General features: G+C 36.5%; 2 protein-coding genes across 11 annotated transcripts in view; both read right to left on the bottom strand.

Annotated features, from left to right (window-relative positions):
* Positions 1–3,488: 3,488 nt before the first annotated feature.
* The window catches only part of PPP4R2 (protein phosphatase 4 regulatory subunit 2), a 73,317-nt gene continuing 53,701 nt past the window's right edge, over positions 3,489–23,104 (bottom strand). For 9 of the 10 annotated variants that reach the window (XM_077993335.1, XM_077993329.1, XM_077993330.1 and 6 more), the window contains 6 exons: positions 11,502–11,595; positions 9,573–9,610; positions 6,901–6,975; positions 6,502–6,645; positions 5,532–5,821; positions 3,489–5,276 (listed from right to left, as the gene is read on the bottom strand). In XM_077993335.1, the coding sequence (XP_077849461.1) occupies positions 4,951–5,276; positions 5,532–5,821; positions 6,502–6,645; positions 6,901–6,975; positions 9,573–9,610; positions 11,502–11,595 (967 nt within the window). In that variant the 3' untranslated portion in view covers positions 3,489–4,950. Of the gene's footprint in view, positions 5,277–5,531; positions 5,822–6,501; positions 6,646–6,900; positions 6,976–7,875; positions 7,970–9,572; positions 9,611–11,501; positions 11,596–23,104 lie in introns of those variants that run through there. The other variant, XM_077993336.1, reaches the window with a different exon arrangement.
* On the bottom strand, positions 7,324–8,652 carry EBLN2 (endogenous Bornavirus like nucleoprotein 2). The gene is given in 1 exon segment (NM_001265951.1): positions 7,324–8,652. A coding segment is annotated over 1 exon segment (819 nt). The 5' UTR covers positions 8,549–8,652; the 3' UTR covers positions 7,324–7,729.

The raw sequence follows: 23,104 nt of genomic DNA, 5'->3' as shown, positions 1-23,104 counted from the left end.
TATACAGGGAATTGGCTGGCATTTTGGAATATTCATTACTTTTAGTTATGGTAAGAAAAACTCTGCAAATGTACATATAAAACCTAGACCACAAACTCTACTGCTAAATTTTAAACTTAAAACGTTCTGAAGAATAAAAGGGAATTGCATACTCTTCATTTTAAACAGGGAAGAGTTCACACAGCTTATTCCTAGCCAGTGGAAAAATCAGTCTTCCCATCATTAGCCCTGAACTATGTACTAGTTATACTATTCAGTAAATAAAATTGAGTTGGGGTAAGAGATCAAATATGAGAAGCTGAAAACTAAAAAATTCTTAAGGTTAGAAACACACTGACAAGTACTCTCCTTAGTTCAGAGCCACAGATCTTACCCTCTACTGAAGCTACTGCGCGATAATATGCCTAAGAGGGCCGGCCGTGGTGGCTCACGCCTGTAATCCCCGCACTGTGGGAGGCTGAGGCGGGCAGATCACCTGAGGTCAGGAGTTCAAGACCACCCGGGCCAACATGGTGACACCCCATCTCTACAAAAAAAAAAAAAAAAAAAAAAAAAAAAAAAAAAAAAAAAAAAATATATATATATATACACACACACGAAGATGAGGCAGGCATGGTGGTGCACGCCTGTAGTCCTAGCTACTCAGGAGGCCGAGACAGAATTGTCTGAACCCGGAGGCGGTGGTTCCAGTGAGCTGAGACCGAGATCGTGCCACTGCACTCTAGCCTGGGCAACAGAGGAAGATTCCATTCCCCCCACCCCACCCCCCTCAAAAAAACCAAAAAACAGAAAAGGAGACCCAGAGTTGAAAACTGAACCCTCCTCTCCACTTCAGGTAATTCTACACTTCTTGCCATGTAGTTGCCTGAAGGTGGGATTTCGAAAATGATTTTTTTTTCGATTTGTTGCCCAGGCTGGAGTGCAGTGGTGCAATTTCAGCTCACTGCAACCTCTGCCTCCCAGGTTCAAGCAATTCTCCTGCCTCAGCCTCCTGAGTAGCTGGGATTACAGGTGCCCACTACCACACGCAGCTAATTTTTGTATTTTTAGTAGAGACGGGGTTTCATCATGTTGGCCTGGCTGGTCTCGAACTTCTGGCCTCAAGAGATCTACCTGCCTTGGCCTAAAATGCTGGGATTACAGGCGTGAGCCACTGCTCCCAGCCTTTAAAATGCTTAGCACAAATATTGTAAATATATACGTGCAAGCTAGTGCCAAATTACGGCAATGGAGAAACTTATTTATAAAGTCTGGATTTTGTTGACAATTAGCATGACTTGCCTGGCAAAGAACAACTGTCACGTCAGATGCACCCTCTGCTGGAACACCTTATCACCACATAAGAAACCGGGCTGTAACAAAGTCATGCATTAAGTTTCCTCAGTTGAGGATCTGAGGTGGGTGGTGGCACAGGGTAGGGTGGGGTGGGGTGGGGTGGGGTGCAGTGAGGTGGGTGGGGGCGGCAGCAGGGTAAATAAACCATTACGGCACATAAAATAATTACACACATAAAAATATTCTAATTTATATTTTATTGCATTATGAAAATACATTTGGCAAAGTAATCTAGGCTCCAAGTTGAATAAAATTCTGAAGAGTGTACTGATTTTTAAAATGTGAAATAGATGTATTCTAACCAATACATACTAGCACTCTTATTAGGCCAAAACCCAGTAAACCTAATTTTTATAATTCCATATGAAATTACAAGGTGTTTTGCATTCATTCATTTTATGATTAGCACAAATCTTGAGAACTGACCCTCATTTTATCAAAACCAATGTTAAATTCCTGTTCAGAAGACAATTTGAAACACCACCGAAAATTTTCAATTCCTTTGGTTTTATAAGTTGCATTTTCATCCTTACCATGTTACATTTTTTCATAATCAAACATTGTAGCAGCTTTAGATTCTGCCCAAGTACCTTTAAGTAAACTAGTATATTACATTATTTGAAAAATCGCTGATTTTACAAATGCAAAAATGCATAAATACATGCCTATCTACACCGGCAAAACAAAATACTCGAATCTCAATGCTTTTAACAGGCCACACTTTCTGGCCGAGGATTTCTGGGATGCCTTTCCAAGCCACAAGGCCTGGCTGGCAATTTCACTGCTCCAAAACACACTTCTGAAAGATGTAGTTACAATAAACTCTAAGCAGGTTAAATTTATCTAATAATCAACATTTAAAATATGACATTTTCACTACTTTTGCTACATTTTTCAGAACTGAAAATATATATTTTTCAAAAATGTACAAGGATATTTTCACTTTTTAAAAGGGAAAAGTGCTAAAAACATAATACATCTCTCTCTCTCTCTTTCCTCATCAGAATCTTCAAATTTTTTTACATGTTGGGTTATAGTCTAGAGAACAGGTAAGTAATCTGCTCAAGGTCAGAAACAAAGTATCTTTAATCACTGAGGTCTCCATTCTTCATTTAGATCTTTTAACAGGACTTTGCTTGATGTACGTTAAGAAACATGCGTAAAATCAGACTTTTAAAAATTCGTAAGTGAATCAGTTATTATTAGAATTGACATTTTCATTAAGCAAAGTCTGTGTTAAGTGCACCTATGAATACTTGTGGAAATTTACTTCCAAATGGCCATCATTATCTAAAACCAGCTGAACAAGCTTTCCCAATTTAACTACAGAAGTATTCCACCTACCCTAAAGATATTCCATGAGCATTCTACAATTATCTGTATAAACAGCAACAAGTTTGATCTATGATCAACATATGAATATCTAATAAATATTAAAACTATAGATTAAACTGCAGATCTCTCATAGAGTTAAGTGATGTCATTTTGGTACATTCACCATTATTGTACTTTATTTAATAAAGAAATACATTTGCCCTTGCAAATACAGCAATTGCAAGTTTACAAATAAAACCACAGACCTCAAAGTCATAATGCTAAATCTTCAACTTGTAACCAACAAAAGTAAATCAATTTGTTTACAAATGGTCCATGGCACTACAATTAAAATAAAAAATATCAAAGGTCACAGGATCTTAGGTAGGTTTACTGACAATTTCATAAATATTCAAAAGAAAATCTCAAAATTTCTAAACTTAAATTTGCTTCATTGTAACATTTTTGAAAAAATTTTTAAAAATTTACATGTTTAATTTTTCTCCCCTCTTGGATATAGTAAATCAATATTCAGATTTTAACTATTAGACATAGTCATAAATATATCATCTAGCTGTTGTGAACTTGACAGTCAAGTCAGTCAGTAGTATACTATCCTACAAACATAAATGGATCCAAATAGTTTTGGTATTTATAGTCATGACGATTTAAGTAGTCAAAACGCAAAACTTGTGGTTGCCCCCCAAATCACCCAAAAGCATATGATACAGTGTCAGAAACTGTTTGCATCAGTTTTAGAAGCCCATCTGTGTATTTCAGGTATCTGAAACTTAAAAAAAGGGGATTCTTCCATATTTTGATAAAAATGTACTCGAATATTTCATAACATTAATATTTATTGCTTTATATGAATACTGTATTGAAAGCCCAAGCATTCAGTTTACACACAGAAATTATACAATTATATACCGCTTCACAAAGGCAGTGAACACATTACATTCTACAAAATCTACTTTACAGAAATTTAAAAACTCTAAATATCAAAAGGTACAGTTGAAGAAACAGGTATAAATTTGGCAGCCAGTAATTTTGACAGGGAAGTTGCAGTTTGCATGACTTTAAATATGTAAATTTGAAAATATTGAATTTAGAGTAATCATTGTGCTTTGTGTTGATCTGAAAAATATAACACTGGCTGTCGAAGAAGCATGTTCAAAAATATTTAATTCACTCCAAAATGTCATACAAATTATGGTGGTTTCTATGCACCCCTAAAGCTTCAGTCATTTAGCTCAGGTACATACTAAAGTAATATATTAATTCTTCCAGTACAGTGGTGTTCCATACCATTGACATTTGCATACTCTAGAATAATTTAGAAAGACACGTGTAATATTCACAATGTTCAGAAAAGCAAGCAAAAGGTCAAGGAACCTGCTTGGTTCTTCTGAGATGGTCTCATATCAGCTTCATAAACATTCATTCTACAAAATAGTAAGCTAACATTTGAACACAATTTCCAAGATAAAGCATATTTTCTCATAAATAATGAAGTCTTTTTCTCAGGCACCTCAGAAGTATACAAAAGAATTTGAGTTTGAACAGATCTCTTGGAATGTGTTTAACCTGGTATTTCAACAGACTTAAGATTTCCAGGGTTTCACAAGGGCCAGATTTTATTTCAATTACTCAGAAGAGAAAGAAAATGTCTTCTGAAAGAGGTGAACTCAATCATTACCAATAGAAAAAGTATCCACTGTATTCATCTCTTATAGAAACAGAAAAATATAACATTTCCCCCCTTAGAATAATATATATATATGTATGTATATATGACTTAAAGTTCCATAGTACGTAGCCAAACAATAAAATCTGGAAACCAGCATGAAACCCTATAATTCACATGTTAAAATGTTGAAACTATGACCAAAATATGAAAACTGCTAGAGCTATCAGAAAGAGACAAGACAAAAAGCTTCTTGCATATGTATAAACTAAAAGTGATAATCTCAAAAAACTTTTCAAAATTATAATTACCTTCCAGTTTAAAAACTTTAATCCTAAATTAAAAAAAAAAAAAAATCTATACACAAACCACTGATTTGCCCAGACCAAAAAAAAGAAAGAAAGAAAAGTCAGCGGTAAGGTAAGCAGGACCCAGAGGAGCTGATATTCACAGTTCTTACATGTACAACTCTTTCAGGAATTATCCATAAAGTACTTTATTTTACAACCTGCTTCTCTTGTAAAACTAAAGGTCCACTTTATTACATAAAAGTTTTATACAGTGTTAAAACCAGAACTGTATGTAAAATACTGCATCTAAATGTTTCTAAATAGTTAGTCTTGTTCCATTGGTTCATCGGTGACTTCTGTGGCTTCATCATCATTTTCCATGGATGATTCTGAAAGAATCTCTCCAGTTTTACTGGAATTGGATCCTACTAATTCTTCTGTTTCACGGCAGTCAGAAGAACCACTACTTACAGGGCCTTCGTTTTCACCACCTTCAGAATGTAGTAAATCTTTCTCAGCTTGAGACACATCAGATTCCTCCATTTGATTATTTTCCTCAGAAGTCTCTTCATTCACAGTTAAGGCATCATCAGATTCTTTTTCTTGATTTTTTCTTTCTGGGATCATTTCTCTTGATGTCATAAAAGACTCTAAAAATAAGCAAATGTTGTTGTAGTTAAATTTTATTTTCAAAATACCTCCACAGTTAAGTTTCATGAATTCTGATATTCTATAGTTCAAATCACATCCCCTGAAATTCAGCAGCAACTACATACAGGTGGGAGAAAAGCCCAACATCAGCATTATAAGGAGTTCCATTATGTAAAATTCTTTCACGAAAAAAATGAAGTACAAGAATTTGAGGATCTCCTTACTCCACCCTTTTACAGATGGTCTCTAAATACCTTCTTCTTCCTCTTCATCCTCTTCTTCATCCTCTTCTGTACAGTGCTGCCGGGTACAACGGCTTTCTTTGTCTTTATCCTGAGATGAAGATGATGCTTCTGTTTCTTCTACCATAACTGAAGAAATTTCACTGGAAGTTGTCTGACTGGCTGTTTCTCTGACTTCACTTTCTTTGTCAAACCTGAGTCTTTTTACCTCATGCCCCTCAGCTTCCACAGCATCTTCATCTGGATGTTTATTTTTCAAAGGGCTAACTGAGGAAACTTGTGATTCAGATGTCGAAGAGTCACTGTAAATGTTTTTTTAAAGTGTCATTAATAAGATTATTTTCCCCATCTTCTACATCCCCATTTTTAAGGTTAAATAATGTTTTAAATTGTATTTTAGTGTCAAAGTTAAATTGTAACACCTGAGCAAAGAAAAACACAAGAGAATAATTTCAAGGTAACCTAAACCGTTTGATGAATAATTCCCAGGTGGACTCAGAAAAGCTGTATGACCTTTCTGTGCAATTCTCCAGTAAGTTAAATATTCTCCTACAATAAACCCACAAGTCTTCCATACACACATACTCTCTAAGTCCTCTCCCTCAATTAGTCTTCCTTCCCTTAAAATGATACAGAAAATTTGAAGATAAAAATAAAAGGTGTCCTTTTATGAACTACAGTGAGAAACGATTCACAAAACCAATTTATTTATAAAGATCTTTTCTCTTTTCAAGTAACTTTCAGAAATAACAAATAAAATGGATCATATCTACTTTACTTTTAGACCCTACATAAACAGTCTCCACAAAGTAGCAATTTTAAAGTCTTGTCTGTGTCCACCTTCAACATTTGCTACACCTGCAAAGAGAAGCCAGTGCTCCTATAAACTGCATGAAAACCTTGTTCTGTCCCTCAGAACTTATAAATAGTGGTAAGTCCTGATGAAATGTTAACTTTTAATAAATATAAAACACATACAAACCTGTGATTTTTCTCTTCATTTTGCTGCAAATTTGTCTCTTTGCTGTCTGTGCTCTCAGGCAACCCATTTGTTGTCATGGGGGCTGACAAAGAAACCTTTGGTCGATTAAGTGGCCTAGGTGTCCCAGGCCCATTTATATTAGACCTATAATAAGATAAATGAACATCATTTCTTATTTTTATAAAAAGTCATCCCTCTTAAGGTATGCTGATGTGAATATATCACAGAAGTATTTGCTGCAACTTTGTTTTCAGGTCCATGCCTTACCAAATTAACTAATTCTATGTAGTTCATCCTATAGTATCCATAAAATGCCCAATTTTTAGAAAGTACACTAAGCCTGCTACTCAAAATCAGGACAATGCAAAATCTGTAGGTATCAAAAATCTAGAATCTCACCTCTCAGTATAGCTTGGTGAATTTCCAGGAAACATAACACCATTCATTCGATTTAAACTATTGGAATTGTTTTTCCTATAAGAAAAGAAAATATACTTGTGGATGACTTGTTTTTTATTTTATTTTAGATGGAGTCTGGCTTTGTCACCCAAGCTGGAGTGCAGTGGTGCAATCTCGGCTCACTGCAACCTCCACTTCCCAGATTCAAGCGTTTCTTGTGCCTCAGCCTCCCAAGTAGCTGGGATTATAGGCGTGCGCTGCCACACCCGGCTAATTTTTGTATTTTTAGCAGAGACGGGGTTTTTTGCCATGTTGGCCAGGCTAGCCTCGAACTCATGACCTCAAGTGATCAGCCCAACTCGGTCTTCCAAAGTTTTGGGATTACAGGCGTAAACAACCACACCCCCCTTTTTAAAAAAACAACGAGAATTAGTTCATGTTAAGAGTGCAAGGATCCATGATTCCACCCAATGCTCCCCGCTCAAGATCTTATGGGGTAGATGCCATTTGAAGCAAAGGGAGTGTGATGGTTGATCCTGGTATAACATCAGGAGCTTTAAATCCCGAAAATGTGGGGTTGCTCCTCTTGGGCCAGCAGTTTGCCGTTGCTGCTAAGTTTGGAAACATTTGTGGTGATAGCTGCCTAATAATGGGGTGGCAAAGTACACCCCCAAACTCAAAATATTTCCCCAATGTCTTTTTAACCATTGTTTTTTTCTCCTCAAAGACTGGGATCTCAGACACAATGGCAGGTAGAGCAATGGAGCCATCCATGCACTGATAAACATTCTCACAGCATAATAGGTTGTCATCTGTGCTTTCTTGGCAACTAACTTGACTTGCGTAGCTTGCGCAGAGGGGATTCAAACTCTCCAAAAAGAAATGTGAACATTAATTCTCCGACCCACGGTCTTGAGCTGATCCAGTCTATGGCTGATTCTGCACTGTAGCTCATTAGCAGATCAGCACTCTCACCATGTGAAAGTCTTCCAATAGATGCCATCATTGCCTTGAATCGTCTCTGAACTTGGAGACTGCTGGCGCAAATCTTATCACTTGATCCAGCGGCAACACCTATCAAAAGGTCACAGCAGTGGCGGAGAACTGATGACTTCTCAAGGGCAATAAAGTTAGGCATATCTTTGAATCCGCTAGCACAAGGAGTATCCATTTCCTTGTTCTTGTTCTCAACCACAATATTAGACCTCTTGCTCACACCAACACTCAGTGATGTCTCGTGTAACCCATCAAATATAAAACACAAGAATACTAAACTGGGGGTCACGGGGTGGAAATGAGATTTATGTGCCGGGTCTAGCATAGACTTGGCTGCTTTTTTAATGTCCTTAACATCCCCAATGCTGGGTTGGGGTTCCAATGCATCCAGTGGATACTGTCTGCTTTTCCCAGATAGCTCAAAACTTCCTTGACGGTCAGGGAGCCCACTCCTGTCCATTGCGTCATCTGTTGGGCTGCTGGTCTGTGAGTCCTTTCTTAGATGAGACATTGTGGGTGATTGGTTCCGACTTAATTCTTTCATTTTGGTAAGAATCATGGGTCTAAAAGATCTTTTGTAAGATCTGTCACAGACCCAAACAAAAAGACTGTGAGAATTAACACAGGCATACAATTTAAGAAAAGAATCCATTATTAGTCACTATGACTTGACTCTGCACTTCTTTACCATTTTTCCAAAATACCTCATATTCATTAGGAAAACAAAACATATTCTGTTCATAAAGGAAATTTTTATCATATATATATATTTTTTAATAGTTTTTCTGTCAAGAAATATAGTATGGGATTATTTTAGTATCTTATTTAGCAACGTAAGTATATTCTTGAGAACATTCTAAAAACAAATTGGGCTGGGTGTGGTGGTTCACACCGGTAATCTCAGCACTTTGGGAGGCTAAGGTGGGAGGATCACGTAAGCCCCCAAGAGTTTAAGGCTGCAGAGAGCTACGATCACTCATCACTGCAGTCCAGCCTGGGTAACTCAGTAGTCTATGAAAGCAGAGTCAGATTAACCTTAAACCAATGGTTCTCAGCAGGGAACAACCTCCCCTCTCTGCCTTTCACATCTCCAGGGGACATTTGGCAATGTCTAAAGATATTTGGAGGGGAACACTACTGGCATAAATGGGTAGAGGTCAAGGACACTGCTAAACCTCTTATAATCCCCAGGACACCCACTCACAATAGAATTATCTGGCACAAAATGTCCATAGTTCCAGGGTTGAGAAATTGTGTCCAAATTTAATTCTTACTTTGCCATATATAAATCTTGACAACTGGAAATATTTTCCATCATAAAGAGAAAAGCCATCAAGTAACTATTCCAAACATGGGAATTATGCCCTAGAGATACCCTGGAAAGGCATCTAGAATGGCATCTCAGGGACATGGGTGCCACCACAGTATGGAAATCCAACAATGTTAAAATTACAGTAAATCACCAATCGTTTTAATCCAAATCTCTTTACCAGAAAAAACATACAGATGATGTTATCAGTAATATTCTACTTTGGGGACTGAATGGTAGGTTCACAAGTATGTTATCACACTTAATTACATATAAAATTCAGTCTGTTTTAAGAATAATGTATTAGAAGCAATAAAATGATTAAATATAGTAAATAATATACTAGAAATAGAAAAAATATACTTACTCTGAAGAAGGATAAACACAGCTAACAACCATCACATTCTGCAATAACAAAAATCAGTGATTTAGTATGAAGAAAAGTACTACAACATAAAGTTTAATCATTTGTTTCTAAAATCACTCTGGTGGGTTAAATTTCCATTGATTCTAATTTTGCTAATGAAGGAAAATAAATGGTTAAAAATGAAAACTGGTAAAACAAAAACTAAAACAATTACAAAGGACCAAAAGAGAATATCCTACTCAGCCACTGATTTTTTTTCCTACTTATTTTTTGTCCTAGTTATTCTAGACCCCTAACATCATATACTATATGCAGTAGAGGAACTAAGCTCAGATGGAATCAACAAAGATGTTGAGAGATTGAAGTACTTAGGACACATGTAATTGATTTTCCTTACAAAGCAACACCCAATCCACAGCCTGTTATGTTGCATCATATATCCCACAGAAAGACTCAAACCTTTTTTGTAATATATTTATATGATCTTCCTGGTAAAAATAACTTTACTAATATTCAGTGTTCGCTGAAAGTTTATTATGAGTCACAGTAAGTGTTCTGCATTTAATCCCCTTCATAGCCCTATTATTAACCACATTTTACAGAGGAGAAAACTAACTGGCCCAAGGTCACACAACTATGAAGCACTGCAACCCTGATTTAAAGGCAGGGCACCTGATATGACTACTGTAACATATTGCTTCTTTATCCAAAGATCTCAAAAATGTAATTATTACAACTCCTGGAGCTGAAAAATAAGTACTGATGAGCCATCTCAGTTTCCTGGCCTTTGGGGATATTATTCAATTGAGTGTACAGAGGATCAACAAAATATATTAATCCAGTATGGCCTCAAGAACTATTGTAAATCACTATGTAATGGTTTTTGATTCCTGTTCCCAGGGTAAAATAAAGTGAATTTGAACCAGATCCTTAAATGAACACTGAAGTGTTTTTGGACCAATCATCAACTGAAAATTAGAACCCATTAGTCTAATCTTGGTTCTCACAGGGCTCCTTCATTTTTCACTCAAGACAAGTCAGTATCTTCTTACTTTTCATTCCCTTAAATACCTTGAGTCTTTGTTCTTCACACCATTTCCTTCTTTTTTTTTTTCTCCTGAGACAAGAGTCTCGCTTTGTTGCCCAGGCTGGAGTGCAATGGTGCCATCTCAGCTCACTGCAACCTGCGCCTCCTAGGTTCAAGCAATTCTCCTACCTCAGCCTCCTGAGTAGCTAGGTTTACAAGTGTGCACCACCACGCCCGGTTAGTTTTTGTATTTTTTGCAGAGACAGGGTTTCACCATGTTGGCCAGGCTGGTCTCGAACTCCTGACCTCGTGATTCACCCACCTCAGCCTCCCAAAATGCTGGGATTACAGGCATGAGCCACCGCACCAGGCCCACACCATTTCTTTTATTCAGAATACCCTTCCCTTATTCTAACACTCCCTCAACCCCCTCCACACACAAACATTAATGTTTATCTCTAAATCTGACCTGCATGTTTCTACTCAATACCTCATTTACATGCTTGGCACCAACAAGTTTCCCAAGTTATGTACCTCTGAACTCCAGAATTGGGAAAATGAATTCCATGGGTAAGTTTATAAAACGCTCTATAAAGTTAAAATAGCAATTATAACTTCTCAGAACCTTTAATAAGTTGATGTACACTATGAATTTCCAAGAAATAATAAGCTGCTTTCCCCCAAACTTCAATGATCAACACACAAACCTTCCTCTACCCGCTCCTATTAAATTTCTCCGTAAAACATAGAATGCAATTTGGAAAACAATTTGGGAAACTCAAGGTAGGCTAGAAAACATATTTCAAGAAGTGGTACCTGAAACGGATCTTACTCAATGTTCTTTTCTGAAATAAAAGCTATTACACCACAGCATAATATAATTCCAATAATAAAATAAATACCTTTTCTACTCCTCTGAGAAATTTGTCTGTTCCTGTATAGTTTCTCCTTGGATCCGTTAACAATTCACATAGTCGCTGAATAGTAAAAGGGATACTGCAAAAAAATATAATTTTACAGTGTGAGATCACTGATAATCAAGAGAACTAGGAACATTATTTCTTTTGCTAGGTAAAGCTGTATCTACTCACCCATGTGTTAAGCTACAAAAGAAAATGCTATAATAGGGAAATAAACGGATGAGTCTTTTAAAAGTAGACAATAAAATAAGCATACCTTTCTATTTAACAAAAAACCAACTCTCCCTTCTTTAAAAAGCAATAAAGGCAGGCGGGGAGAGGTGAATGGCTAATGGGTACAAAAATATAGTTAGGCCGGGCGCGGTGGCTCAAGCCTGTAATCCCAGCACTTTGGGAGGCCGAGACGGGGGGATCACGAGGTCAGGAGATCGAGACCATCCTGGCTAACACGGTGAAACCCTGTCTCTACTAAAAAATACAAAAAACTAGCTGGGCGAGGTGGCGGGCGTCTGTAGTCCCAGCTACTTGGGAGGCTGAGGCAGGAGAATGGCGTGAACCGGGAGGCGGAGCTTGCAGTGAGCTGAGATCCAGCCACTGGGCGACAGAGCGAGACTCTGTCTCCAAAAAATAAATAAATAAATAAATAAATAAATAAATATAGTTAGATAGAATGAATAAGATCTAGTATTTAATAGTACAACAGGTTGACAACAATAATTTATTGTACATTTTAAAATAACTAAGAGTATAAGTGAACTGTTTGTAACACAAAGCACACATAAATGCTTGAGGTGATGGACACCCCATTTACCCTGATGTGATTACGCATTGTATGCCTGTATCCAAATATCTCATGTACCCCATAAACATATAAACCTACTATTTACTCACGGAATTTTTTTTAAAGCAACTTAGAACACCCAAAATCAACAGAAAGCTTCAAAACTGAGGAAAAAATTTTTATGTAATATTCTAAATCCTGATAATTTGATTTGTGTTACAACAGAAGTAACACAAATAATAATCAAGCTGGGGTTTATTTAATATAGAAAATTTTCCTCAAGTATTCTTCTGCACTGAAAGGTTTCTTTAAAATGTTCACACAAAACCACAAATAAAGTATTTTAAATGCGGTTCTGCTCCATTATTACAATTTCATATATAATCTACACGTTTAATCCAACTTAAAATATACACAACAATATTTATTTAACTTTACCGAATACTTTCACTATACTTCAATTTTTGCTTGATCGTAGTAAATACAAAACTGATATAAGTTGGAACTAAAATCATTTTATAAATATTTTTAAGTTTTGAGCTCATGTAGCTATTAGCATTCATAAGTATTACAAACTGAACAGAACAGCAGTTATGAGCACGAGGTAGGACAAATGCAGCTAAGAAGTACAAACATAAATCTTCAGACTTCAGTGTCTGCCATACCAATCTATTTATTCTCTTTAATGAAAAGAATTATAAAGCCTCAAATTAATAGTTAACATTCACAAAGGTCTTCACTTTTTATAGGCAGTGTGACACAGAATTTTCTTCCACCACAAGGTATATCAGCTAGTGAGTTATAATGCCAGAACTCAAACCCAGTCTAACTTCAAATCTCATGTCCTTTCCACTGTACCACACATACTTTACAAAATTATAGTTGTTTATTTTCTAACTGGATAAACTACATTTGGTTCTAATATTCTTTGTGTCAATGCTATTCTTATGTTCAAAGTATAACGTGCAAAAAATTCTGAAGATGCTTAAAGTACACGTTATTGATAGGAGAACAAATGTTTTTAAATAAATTTGAGAGTCCAAGAATCAATCTTTTGTCTCAAACCTAAAATCGAATCCAAACCTAAAAGTGAGAAAACCGTTTTACCAAAAGACAAGGCACAGAATAAAAGATTCAATGTTTGCCTGAAAACACAAACATTCAGAAGCAACTAGAAATTGCTCTGGGTTTCTGAGGAAGAATACTTTTTTGCTTTTGAAAATCTACTCAGAGTGAAGTATAATGTCAAAACGAAGAATCCCTTTAAATGGGGAAGTACAAAGCACACCAACAGCATTATTAATTATGAAACAATAAGCTTACACATCTTCTGTTTCATTCCTATAAAGACAACACATAATTGGAAATCTATAGCTAATACACAAAACTCCACTTTTAAAATGTTTAAGCATTTTCCGCATGTATAACAAACAGTGTCAGTTTCTCAACTGTCTGTCCATGAAACCCAGTATCATCGTGGACTTCGGAATGTTAGTGGTATAACTCACCTTAGCTCCTCTTCTAGTTCACTGCTCTTCAAACCTTACACACACACCACATCTAAGCTATTTTCCTCATTAATCACCCCATAGTGACACTGTAATTAAAAGTTTATTATTCAAAATATACAAAATCGCACCAACAGTTTGGGTATTCAACAAGTGTTTGGGTATTCAAATAGTACTTAACTGAAAAATACTGTCTAGTCGTTATGCTTTTTCTTCCAACTAAAATTCTTTCCCACATTAAAACCTATTGTTTTCTCACTAATTAAAATTACTTTTAACAGATGAGTATTTTAAAACTTCTTGTTTAACAACATTTACACTGAATGTTTTGGCTAATTTTCTTTAGAAATCTAAGTTAAATTGTAGCCAATTATTAATATTTTATGTGTTGGTTAATATTAATACTGCTTTGGGAGGGGGGGTATGTGTTTACATAGCAATGCTAGCAATAACAGCCTATGATAAAATGAGTTTAAGTTCTTAGACAATTTCAGAAACTTTTTTCAAATGACTGTTATTTCAAAAAGTAAAAGAAGCTTTTAAAAGTCATTTTATCAAGTATCCAATAGATGGCACTGAAATGTCACACAACACTTCCTTTTCTCACATGACAGTCTAAAACCCAACCAAACACTTCCTGCAAATCAATGTATCTACTGGAAATATTAGCATGATAAATGAATGTAACAACAGCATTGAAAGGTCTTTTACATACACACTGTACTTTTAAACTTATTCCATACATATAAGAGCCTATTATAAACTAGAAATACCAACCTTGCTCAACAGCACAGTGGAAAGACATGTAAACAATTACAATTACAGTAATAAATAACAACGTTGTATAGAAAGTGCCATGGAGACAGAATAAACTGTACGCCAAGCTTAGTAGGCATGACATGGGGAAAACAATTTGAGGTAGGCCTCTAAAAGGAGGCACAAGAATAAACCAGATAAGCCAGTACAAAATGAATGCATTTGGTATGAGTATATGAAAGCTCTGCTCTCTGATACTCATCCATTAGACATAGCATACAAAATAGTTTATTCTAACTTCTGAAAATGTTAAGACTTTTTCCACACCTACTAAGAAAAGCAAATATACGGAGAGGAGTGTTAAACACACATGCCACTCATTCTCAATGAAAAGTCTGAACTGAAATCCTTAAATTTGGTGGGGAGTGGTGACCAGATGTTCATTAGCAAAGGTATACTGTAAAACAAAAAGCTTTGGGCCAGGCACAGTGAGGCAGGCGGATCCCCTGAGGTCAGGAGTTCAAAACCAGCCTGGCCTATAGTCCCAGCTACTTGAGAAGCTGAAGCAAAAGAATTGCTTGAACCCGGGCAGTGGAGGTTACAGGTTGCAGTGAGCCGAGATCGAGTCACTACACTCCAGCCTGGGTGATAGAGAGATTGTCTCAAATTAAAAAAAAAAAAAAAAAAAAAAAGCAGCATCTGGCTTTACTCTGCAGATATATCATCTGATTTAATCATGGTAAAATGGAAAACTAAGAAGATAGAAGGAACTGAAAAAAGGACATGACTAGATAGCAGCTCAAATTTTTAAAAACTGTGCCTACAACATCCAGTAACATTTTTTTAAACCCTCACACACACATTAAGGATCCACCTTTGCTAAATATATACATATTTTAACACACACACACCACACACACACACACACACGTATGTTACCCCACTAGGAGACCTTACTCAAACCAAATTTACCTAAGTCTTCATGGGTCTTATGAGTCTTGTCTGAAAACAAGGGTTCTGAACAAGTACACTTTAAAGATTATCATGACGACTAAATATGACATAATGTATATGGCGTATTAAATCATCTAACAGTGCCTAAAATATTTTAGAAAGCTCAATAAATCTTGGTTCTTATTGTCATCATTCCGTCTACTCTTTGACAGAGATTGTGGGAAGGCACAAATGGTCCAAAGACCAACAAAACCAAAAGTACAGCTCTGTCTTTAAAAATATTCCCCTTAATTCCAAGGAAAACAACTAACCCTAATTAATAGGATCGTACATTTTACCTTATGTATCTTAATTTGAATGCAAGCTGTCCCAATTTATTTATTTATTTATTTTTAAGCAGAAGTCTTGTACACCTAAAAGCTACGGAAATTCAAATACCAAGAAAGTTGCTGAATATCAGGGAAAGACATCTCAACATAAAGTAGCAATTCAATGCTATTTTTTTAAAAAATAAAATTTAAGTCGTAAGGCTAAACACTAAAGAAATAATGTCCTAAGTATGTATTTTAACCTAAATTTCTATAAAAGTACTAAGTTGAAAAGAAGGCACTCAAAAAATAAGTGCACACTTCATTCAGACTCTAAGAAAATCAGTTAACTATCTTAATTTTATATTATATAAGCAATTTTTCAACATGAAAAAGACAAAGGAAGGTAACATGTAGCACAGAGGCTATTGGAGTAAAAAGCTAAAGAAATGACCATAAAAATCCAACATCCCACTAAAAAAAAAAGTCAAAACAGTCATTCACTTTCGTTTTACCCATGTATATGTAGATTTTACTGTCTTTTCTGACTAAATGACATTAGTGATGTCTTAGTTAACATAAATACTGATTTAAACTTAACCAACTTCATGGAAACTAACATCTCTATTATCAAAGACTGAACAAGTTCATAATTTTGTTTACACCTACAAAGTCTTACAAAAGTCAGAAATACCATTAGAATAATGTGATATTAGCTTTACTTGAAGCAATATGCTCTTTCTGTACTCAGGCTTTAATATTTACATAAACATACACATTCATAAATATTTATATTTACGAATTTTGGGTTAACGAGTGCTGCAGACACTAGTTTACTTACATCATTGGGGTTCCTTATCATTATTAAAAGAGGCGAAATTAGCTGGGGGCAGTGGCTCACACCTGTAATCCCAGCACTCTGGGGGGCCAAGGCGGGTGCATCACCTGAGGTCAGAAGTTTGAGACCAGCCTGGCCAACATGGCGAAACCCCGTCTCTACTAAAAATACAAAAATTAGCCAGGCGTGGTTGATGCACACCTGTAATCCCAGCTACTCAGGTGCCTGCAGCAGGAGAATTGCTTAAACCCAGGCAACAGAGCAACACTCTGTCCCCACCAAAAAAAATTCATACACATATAATTTTAAGCCTCAAATCAAATGACAGATTTCACTTATTTTTTGAGATGGTGTCTCGCTCTGTCACCCATGCCGGAGTGCAGCGGCACAATCTCGGCTCACTGCAACCTCTGCCTCCTTGGTTTAAGCGATTCTCTTGCCTCAGCCTCCCAGAGTAGCTGGGACTACAGGCACTTGCCAGCACACCTGACTAATTTTTTGTATTTTTAGTAGAGATGGGGTTTCACCATGTTAGCAAGGATGGTCTCGATCTCCTGACCTTGTGATCTGCCTGCCTCAGCCTCCCAAAATGCTGAGATTACAGGCATGAGCCACCGCGCCTGGCTAATTTGCCTCTTTTAATAATAATAAGGAACCCCAATGATGTAAGTAAACTAAAGTCTGCACCACTCCTTAACCCAAAATTCATCTATAGCAATTGTCAAAACTTTTAACAAAGTTAATCATCTCTTGGAGTTCCTATAGTATGAATTGTTATTTTATTTGCATTAAATATATCTAGCAAGAAAACGTTAATTAACTTCTGTTATTTTCAATTTTTAAGTTTATTAAAGAGAGTATCACATCAAGCCATGTTACCACTAGACAAGACCAGGTGGGGAACAGTAAGGAGGGGTGGTTACATAATAATGCCAATTCTCAAGTAATTATCCTAAGAGAAAGAAAGGGGGTAAAGAAAAAACAAGTAGGGGTGGGTGGGTATGGGTTTGTGTGAGAGAGACAGAAATCTGCCACAAATAAGTACATTTTAACTAATATACTCAACAAACACTGACACAAATAATTAACAGCACAACCACCTATTTTCCCCAGTCAATTAGGGAGCACAAAAATCAGGAAGTAATAAAGTGGATCAACAGTGTCAGACAAAAAAGTAATAAATGGCTAAAGAACCATTCTCTCAGTCCCCAAATTATCTGGAGCTAACCGTAAAGCAAACCACACACAAACTGAAAATCAAATGGCAGTTATGTTTTATTCTACAATCCAGATTTTGGAGTACAAAAGTCTCATATATAACTTTAAAAGATCACGAGCAATACTTCTCAGCTGTGACTGACTGTACTTGCCTAACAGATGATATAAAGATTATTAGGTATCAAAAAGGTTTCCACTTTCCAGACCTCCTCATAAATATATAAGAACGCTATTTTAGTCTACTGTTCCCAGAGTGAGGAGGTGGCCTACTTCAGAGAGGTCTTAGAGATAACAGCATTGACAAGAAAGGGTCAAGACTTGAGAGATTAATTTACTTTTATATTCATTATTCTTTCATTTTGAAAAATTCAGAGAACATAAAATGGTATCTTTTAAAACTTCCAGGAATGTAACTTACACGCTCTCTATTCCTCAAAATGCCTCTTCGTGTATATGCCATTATAGGAATCAACCATTACCTATTAGCAATTCCTAAATTATATTCATGGTCTCTGTAATAGGAAGAGGATTTTCATAAATGGCCCTGGTTTGAGTAAACCCGTATACTGTTTTTTATTATAATCCCAATCAGAGGGCATAAAATGGTCTTTTAATTGACCATTTCATTAAAATTTTTAGTTTCGTTCATTTTAATTTTTGGTGTTTCTCAAACTGTAACTTCAGTTTTGGAGAGTAGCTATAATCCATATTTTATGAAATTTTAAAGTTCCAAAGTAATTTTAAAAGACAAGAAAATGACCAAAAAAAAAAAAAAAAAGAAAAAAAGAAATTAAGCATTCCACTGATTCTTCTATGCCTCAATACACAAAATACAGATATAAATACACTTTTATTCTTTTTTTCTAGTGCCCAGTTACTCAATATTTATTCTTTTCTTTACTCATTCATCCATCCATCCATGCATCTAGTCAATCCATACTTGTCTGTTTGAGAACCTACTATATTCAGGCACTCACTCTTCTAGGCCTTGTTTGGAAAAGCCTGTTACCCCAGCTCTCCAGAAGCTTATAGTTCAGGATATCAAGTAAACAAATGCATGGACAATTTCCACTTCAAAGAGGGAAAAACTTGTACTCTGGCCGGGCGCAATGGCTCACGCCTGTAATCCCAGCACTTTGGGAGGCCAAGGCAGGCAGATCACAAGGTCAGGAGATCGAGACCATCTGGCTAACACGGTGAAACCCTGTCTCTACTAAAAATACAAAAAAATCAGCCAGGCGTGGTGGCAGGCGCCTATAGTCCCAGCTACTCTGGAGGCTGAGGCAAGAGAATGGCATGAACCTGGGAGGCAGAAGTTGCAGAGAGCTGAGATTGCGCCACTGCACTCCAGCCTGGGTGACAAGAGTGTCTCAAAAAACAAACAAACAAAAAACCCCACTTGTACTGTGATAATACACTAAAATAATTTAGAAAATGGATAATCTTTCTTATAGCAAAATACTAGGAAGCATTTAATATAAAACTTTCACAAATTAAAAGCAAAAATAACAAAAACTTACCAATAAGAAAATTAGCAAAAGAAAGCCAAAAGAGGATATAAAGGGCAATTCACAGAAAGGCTGTAAGTACATAAAAAGATGTTCCATTTCACTTGCAACCAAAGAAACACAAATATAGACACATATAGAGTACTGAAGAATTACAGTATCTGCACTTACTACAAATGAAAAAAGCATCAACAACCACATTTTGCTAAATCAATTTTGCAGTATTGATAAACTGAAAATTAAGTGTTCATAAGCTAAACTAGCAATTACATTTCTACAAATTAAAAAAAGCAACAATGTGGCCGGGTGTGGTGGCTCACGCCTGTAATCCCAGAACTTTGGGAGGCCAAGGTGGGAGGATCACCTGAGGTCAGGAATTCGAGATCAGCCTGACCAACATGGAGAAACCCCATCTCTACTAAAAACACAAAAATTAGCTGGGCATGGTGGCACATGCCTGTAATCCCAGCTACTCGGGAGGCTGAGACAGGAGAATCCCTTGAATCCAGGAGGGGGAGGTTGCGGTGAGCCAAGATCGCTCCATTGCAGCCTGGGCAACAAAAGCGAAACTCCACCTCAAAAAAAAGAGGCAACAATCTATACATACATTCAAAACATGACATTCATCAACAAAACATATGTGGAAGGATGCTCACTACAAGCACTGCTCGTTAACAGCCAAAAAAATAAATGCCTACCATCAATCAGGACAGGCAAATAAAAACTTATAATCTACTCACATAATAGAAAGCAATGCAGCCATTTCAAATAAATAAAAAGATAGCTTTAAATGTACTAATATAGACATGTTGAAGCTTCTCTAAAAGGAAATTACAACTAGCATATAGCATGATTCTACTTTCATTCTTTATGTACTTCTGTAACACTGGGGATCTTTTTAAAAGCATGAACATACACCACTTTTGTAATTTAAAGATAATCTATTACAAATTGGGGGGAGGAATGTATAAGAATGGACAAACCCTCAAACTGGTGGAAAACCAACAAAATGTTACTTCTTAGTAAGTATTTTTAAAAACTGTATATATAAAACGCAAAAATTGAAAATTTTAGACGTTTCAACATACCCATATATTAAAATACAGACAAAAAAAGTAAATTAAAAATAGAAAAATCTTAATGTATCACTGATTAAATAAGACTTAGATTCTGCCTGCTCAGAAAAAGTGATTCATAAACTGCCATTCTGAAAAATCAGATTTAAAAAATAGAAGTTCGGGCCAAGTGCAGTGGCTCATGCTTGTAATCCCAGCACTTTGGGACACTGAGGCAGGTAGATCACTTGAGGTCAGGAGTTCCAGACCAGCCTGGCCAACATGGTAAAACCCTGTCTCTACTAAAAATACAAAAATAAATAAATAAATAAAATAAAATAAATAAAATAAAAATTAAAAAATAGCTGGGTGCTGGCCGGGCGCGGTGGCTCACGCCTGTAATCCCAGCACTTTGGGAGGCCGAGGCGGGCGGATCACAAGGTCAGGAGATCGAGACCACGGTGAAACCCCGTCTCTACTAAAAATACAAAAAATTAGCCGGGCGCGGTGGCGGGCGCCTGTAGTCCCAGCTACTCAGGAGGCTGAGGCAGGAGAATGGCGTAAACCCAGGAGGCGGAGCTTGCAGTGAGCCGAGATCGCGCCACTGCACTCCAGCCTGGGCGACAGAGCGAGACTCCGTCTCAAAAAAAAAAAAAAAAAAAAATAGCTGGGTGCAGTGGCACACACCTGTCATGCCAGCTACTTGACAGGCTGAGGCTGGAGAATAGCTTGAACTTGGGAGGCGGAAGTTGCGGTGAGCCCAGATGGCACCACTGCATTCCAGCCTGGGTGACAAAGACTCCATCTCTGACTAAAATAAAATAAAATAAAATAAAATAAAATAAAATAAAATAAAATAAAAACGGTTCAAAAATAAAAAGTTTTAAAAGAAGAATGCTCAAGCATTTAATGACTGTTCAAATCATTTTCTGAAGTAGGTGAATTACCTCTTTTACAGATTAAGAAATTACAAATATTTAGATTTATGTAATAAATACATAATACACAATTACATTTATATTTTTATTATAATATGTATACATAATTATATAATACATGTATTTGTTTCTAGCCCAACTTAATGTGAAAGAACTGAAAATGGTATTTGCTATTACTAAGTCAGAATCACAAGTAAATCACTTGTAAATCACTAAGCAGCGGCATAATTTGACCTGTTTCACCTTAACTTTTATTTTTAAATGACGGCCATAATTTATTGAAATAAAAGATGAGTCACTATATCTAAGTACTATTTATATATATGTACAATTTACAAATAACCCCGAGAAGTATTCTTATCTTGAATGTATTTAGTTCAACAGTAAATCTTATGCAACATGCTTCTAAAACGTATCATGTGGCTATTTCTTGGATAAGTGCTTCTGAAATGTTTTTTTTCCTTTTTCTGAAAAATTTTAAAATTAAGATCGATATGGAAATATATACATATGGTTAAATACTTTCAACAGTCCAACAGGGTGCAAAGTGAAAACAGGTCTCTCCTTCCCATCCCAGGCCCCCGGGGGTAACTATAACTGATGAACCTCAAAGACAAAAGCTGTGATTTCTTCCCCCAAAGTATTTTTGTAACAGACCCAAAGTCAAGGCATAAGGGTTTGACATTTCAAGCAAAATTCTTAAACCTAAAAACAGTGGAATATGATGTAAAGCAAACCATTAACTGGATTACACTATCTTATTTTGAAATCCCATGCAATTAAATACCTAAAGAATCAAGCCATTTATGCCATCTAAAAATACAATTGAAATCCTTCAAATAATATCTAATTCTAACTATGAATTCATGGTTAGAAAAACTACAATTCATTATATTTAGCATTGTTGTTGTTCCACAGCCCAAATTAATGCCAAACTAAATATTGAATAATTCAACTTCACAAACACTTCTTCCCTTCAAATAAAGGAAACCGTAAAAATACAAAGTCCTGACTGGGCGCGGAGGCTCACACCTGTAATCCCAACACTTTGGAAGGCTGAGGTGGGCGGATCACGAAGTCAGGAGTTCGAGACCAGCCTGGCCAGCATAGTGAAACCCCATCTCTACTAAAAATTAAAAAAAATTAGCCGGGCTTGGTGGTGCGTGCCTGTAGTCCTAGCCTAGCTACTCGGGGGGCTGAGGTAGAATTGCCTGAACCCGGCAGGTGGAGGTTGCAGTGGGCTGAGATCATGCCACTGCACTCCACCCTGGGCGACAGCGAGACTCCGTCTCCAAACAAAACAAAACAAAACAAAAAACAAAACCAAAAAAAAGTCCTAAAAACAAAGAATTTAAAATGACAGAATATGAGACACAGTAACATTTCTTTAAAAATGAGTACTGCTGGGCTCGGTGGCTCATGCCTGTAAACCCAGCACTTTGGGAGGCCGAGGTGGGCGGAACATGAGGTCAGGAAATCGAGACCATCCTGGCTAACATGGTGAAACCCCATCTCTACTAAAAATACAAAAAATTAGCCGGGTGTGGTGGCAGTTACTCAGAAAGCTGAGGCAGGAAAACTGCTTGAACCCGGGAGACAGAGGTTGCAGTGAGCCAAGATCGCGCCACTGCATTCCAGTCTAGGCGACAGAGCGAGACACTTGTCTCAAAAACAAAACAAAACGAACAAAGGGAGTTTTACTTTTGTACAGAATATCTTTT

Source organism: Macaca mulatta, chromosome 2 (assembly GCF_049350105.2).
Source record: "Macaca mulatta isolate MMU2019108-1 chromosome 2, T2T-MMU8v2.0, whole genome shotgun sequence".
Taxonomy (NCBI): Eukaryota; Metazoa; Chordata; class Mammalia; order Primates; family Cercopithecidae; genus Macaca; species Macaca mulatta.
Note: the sequence above shows the minus strand (reverse complement) of the source record. Positions and strands in the feature narration are given on the sequence as shown.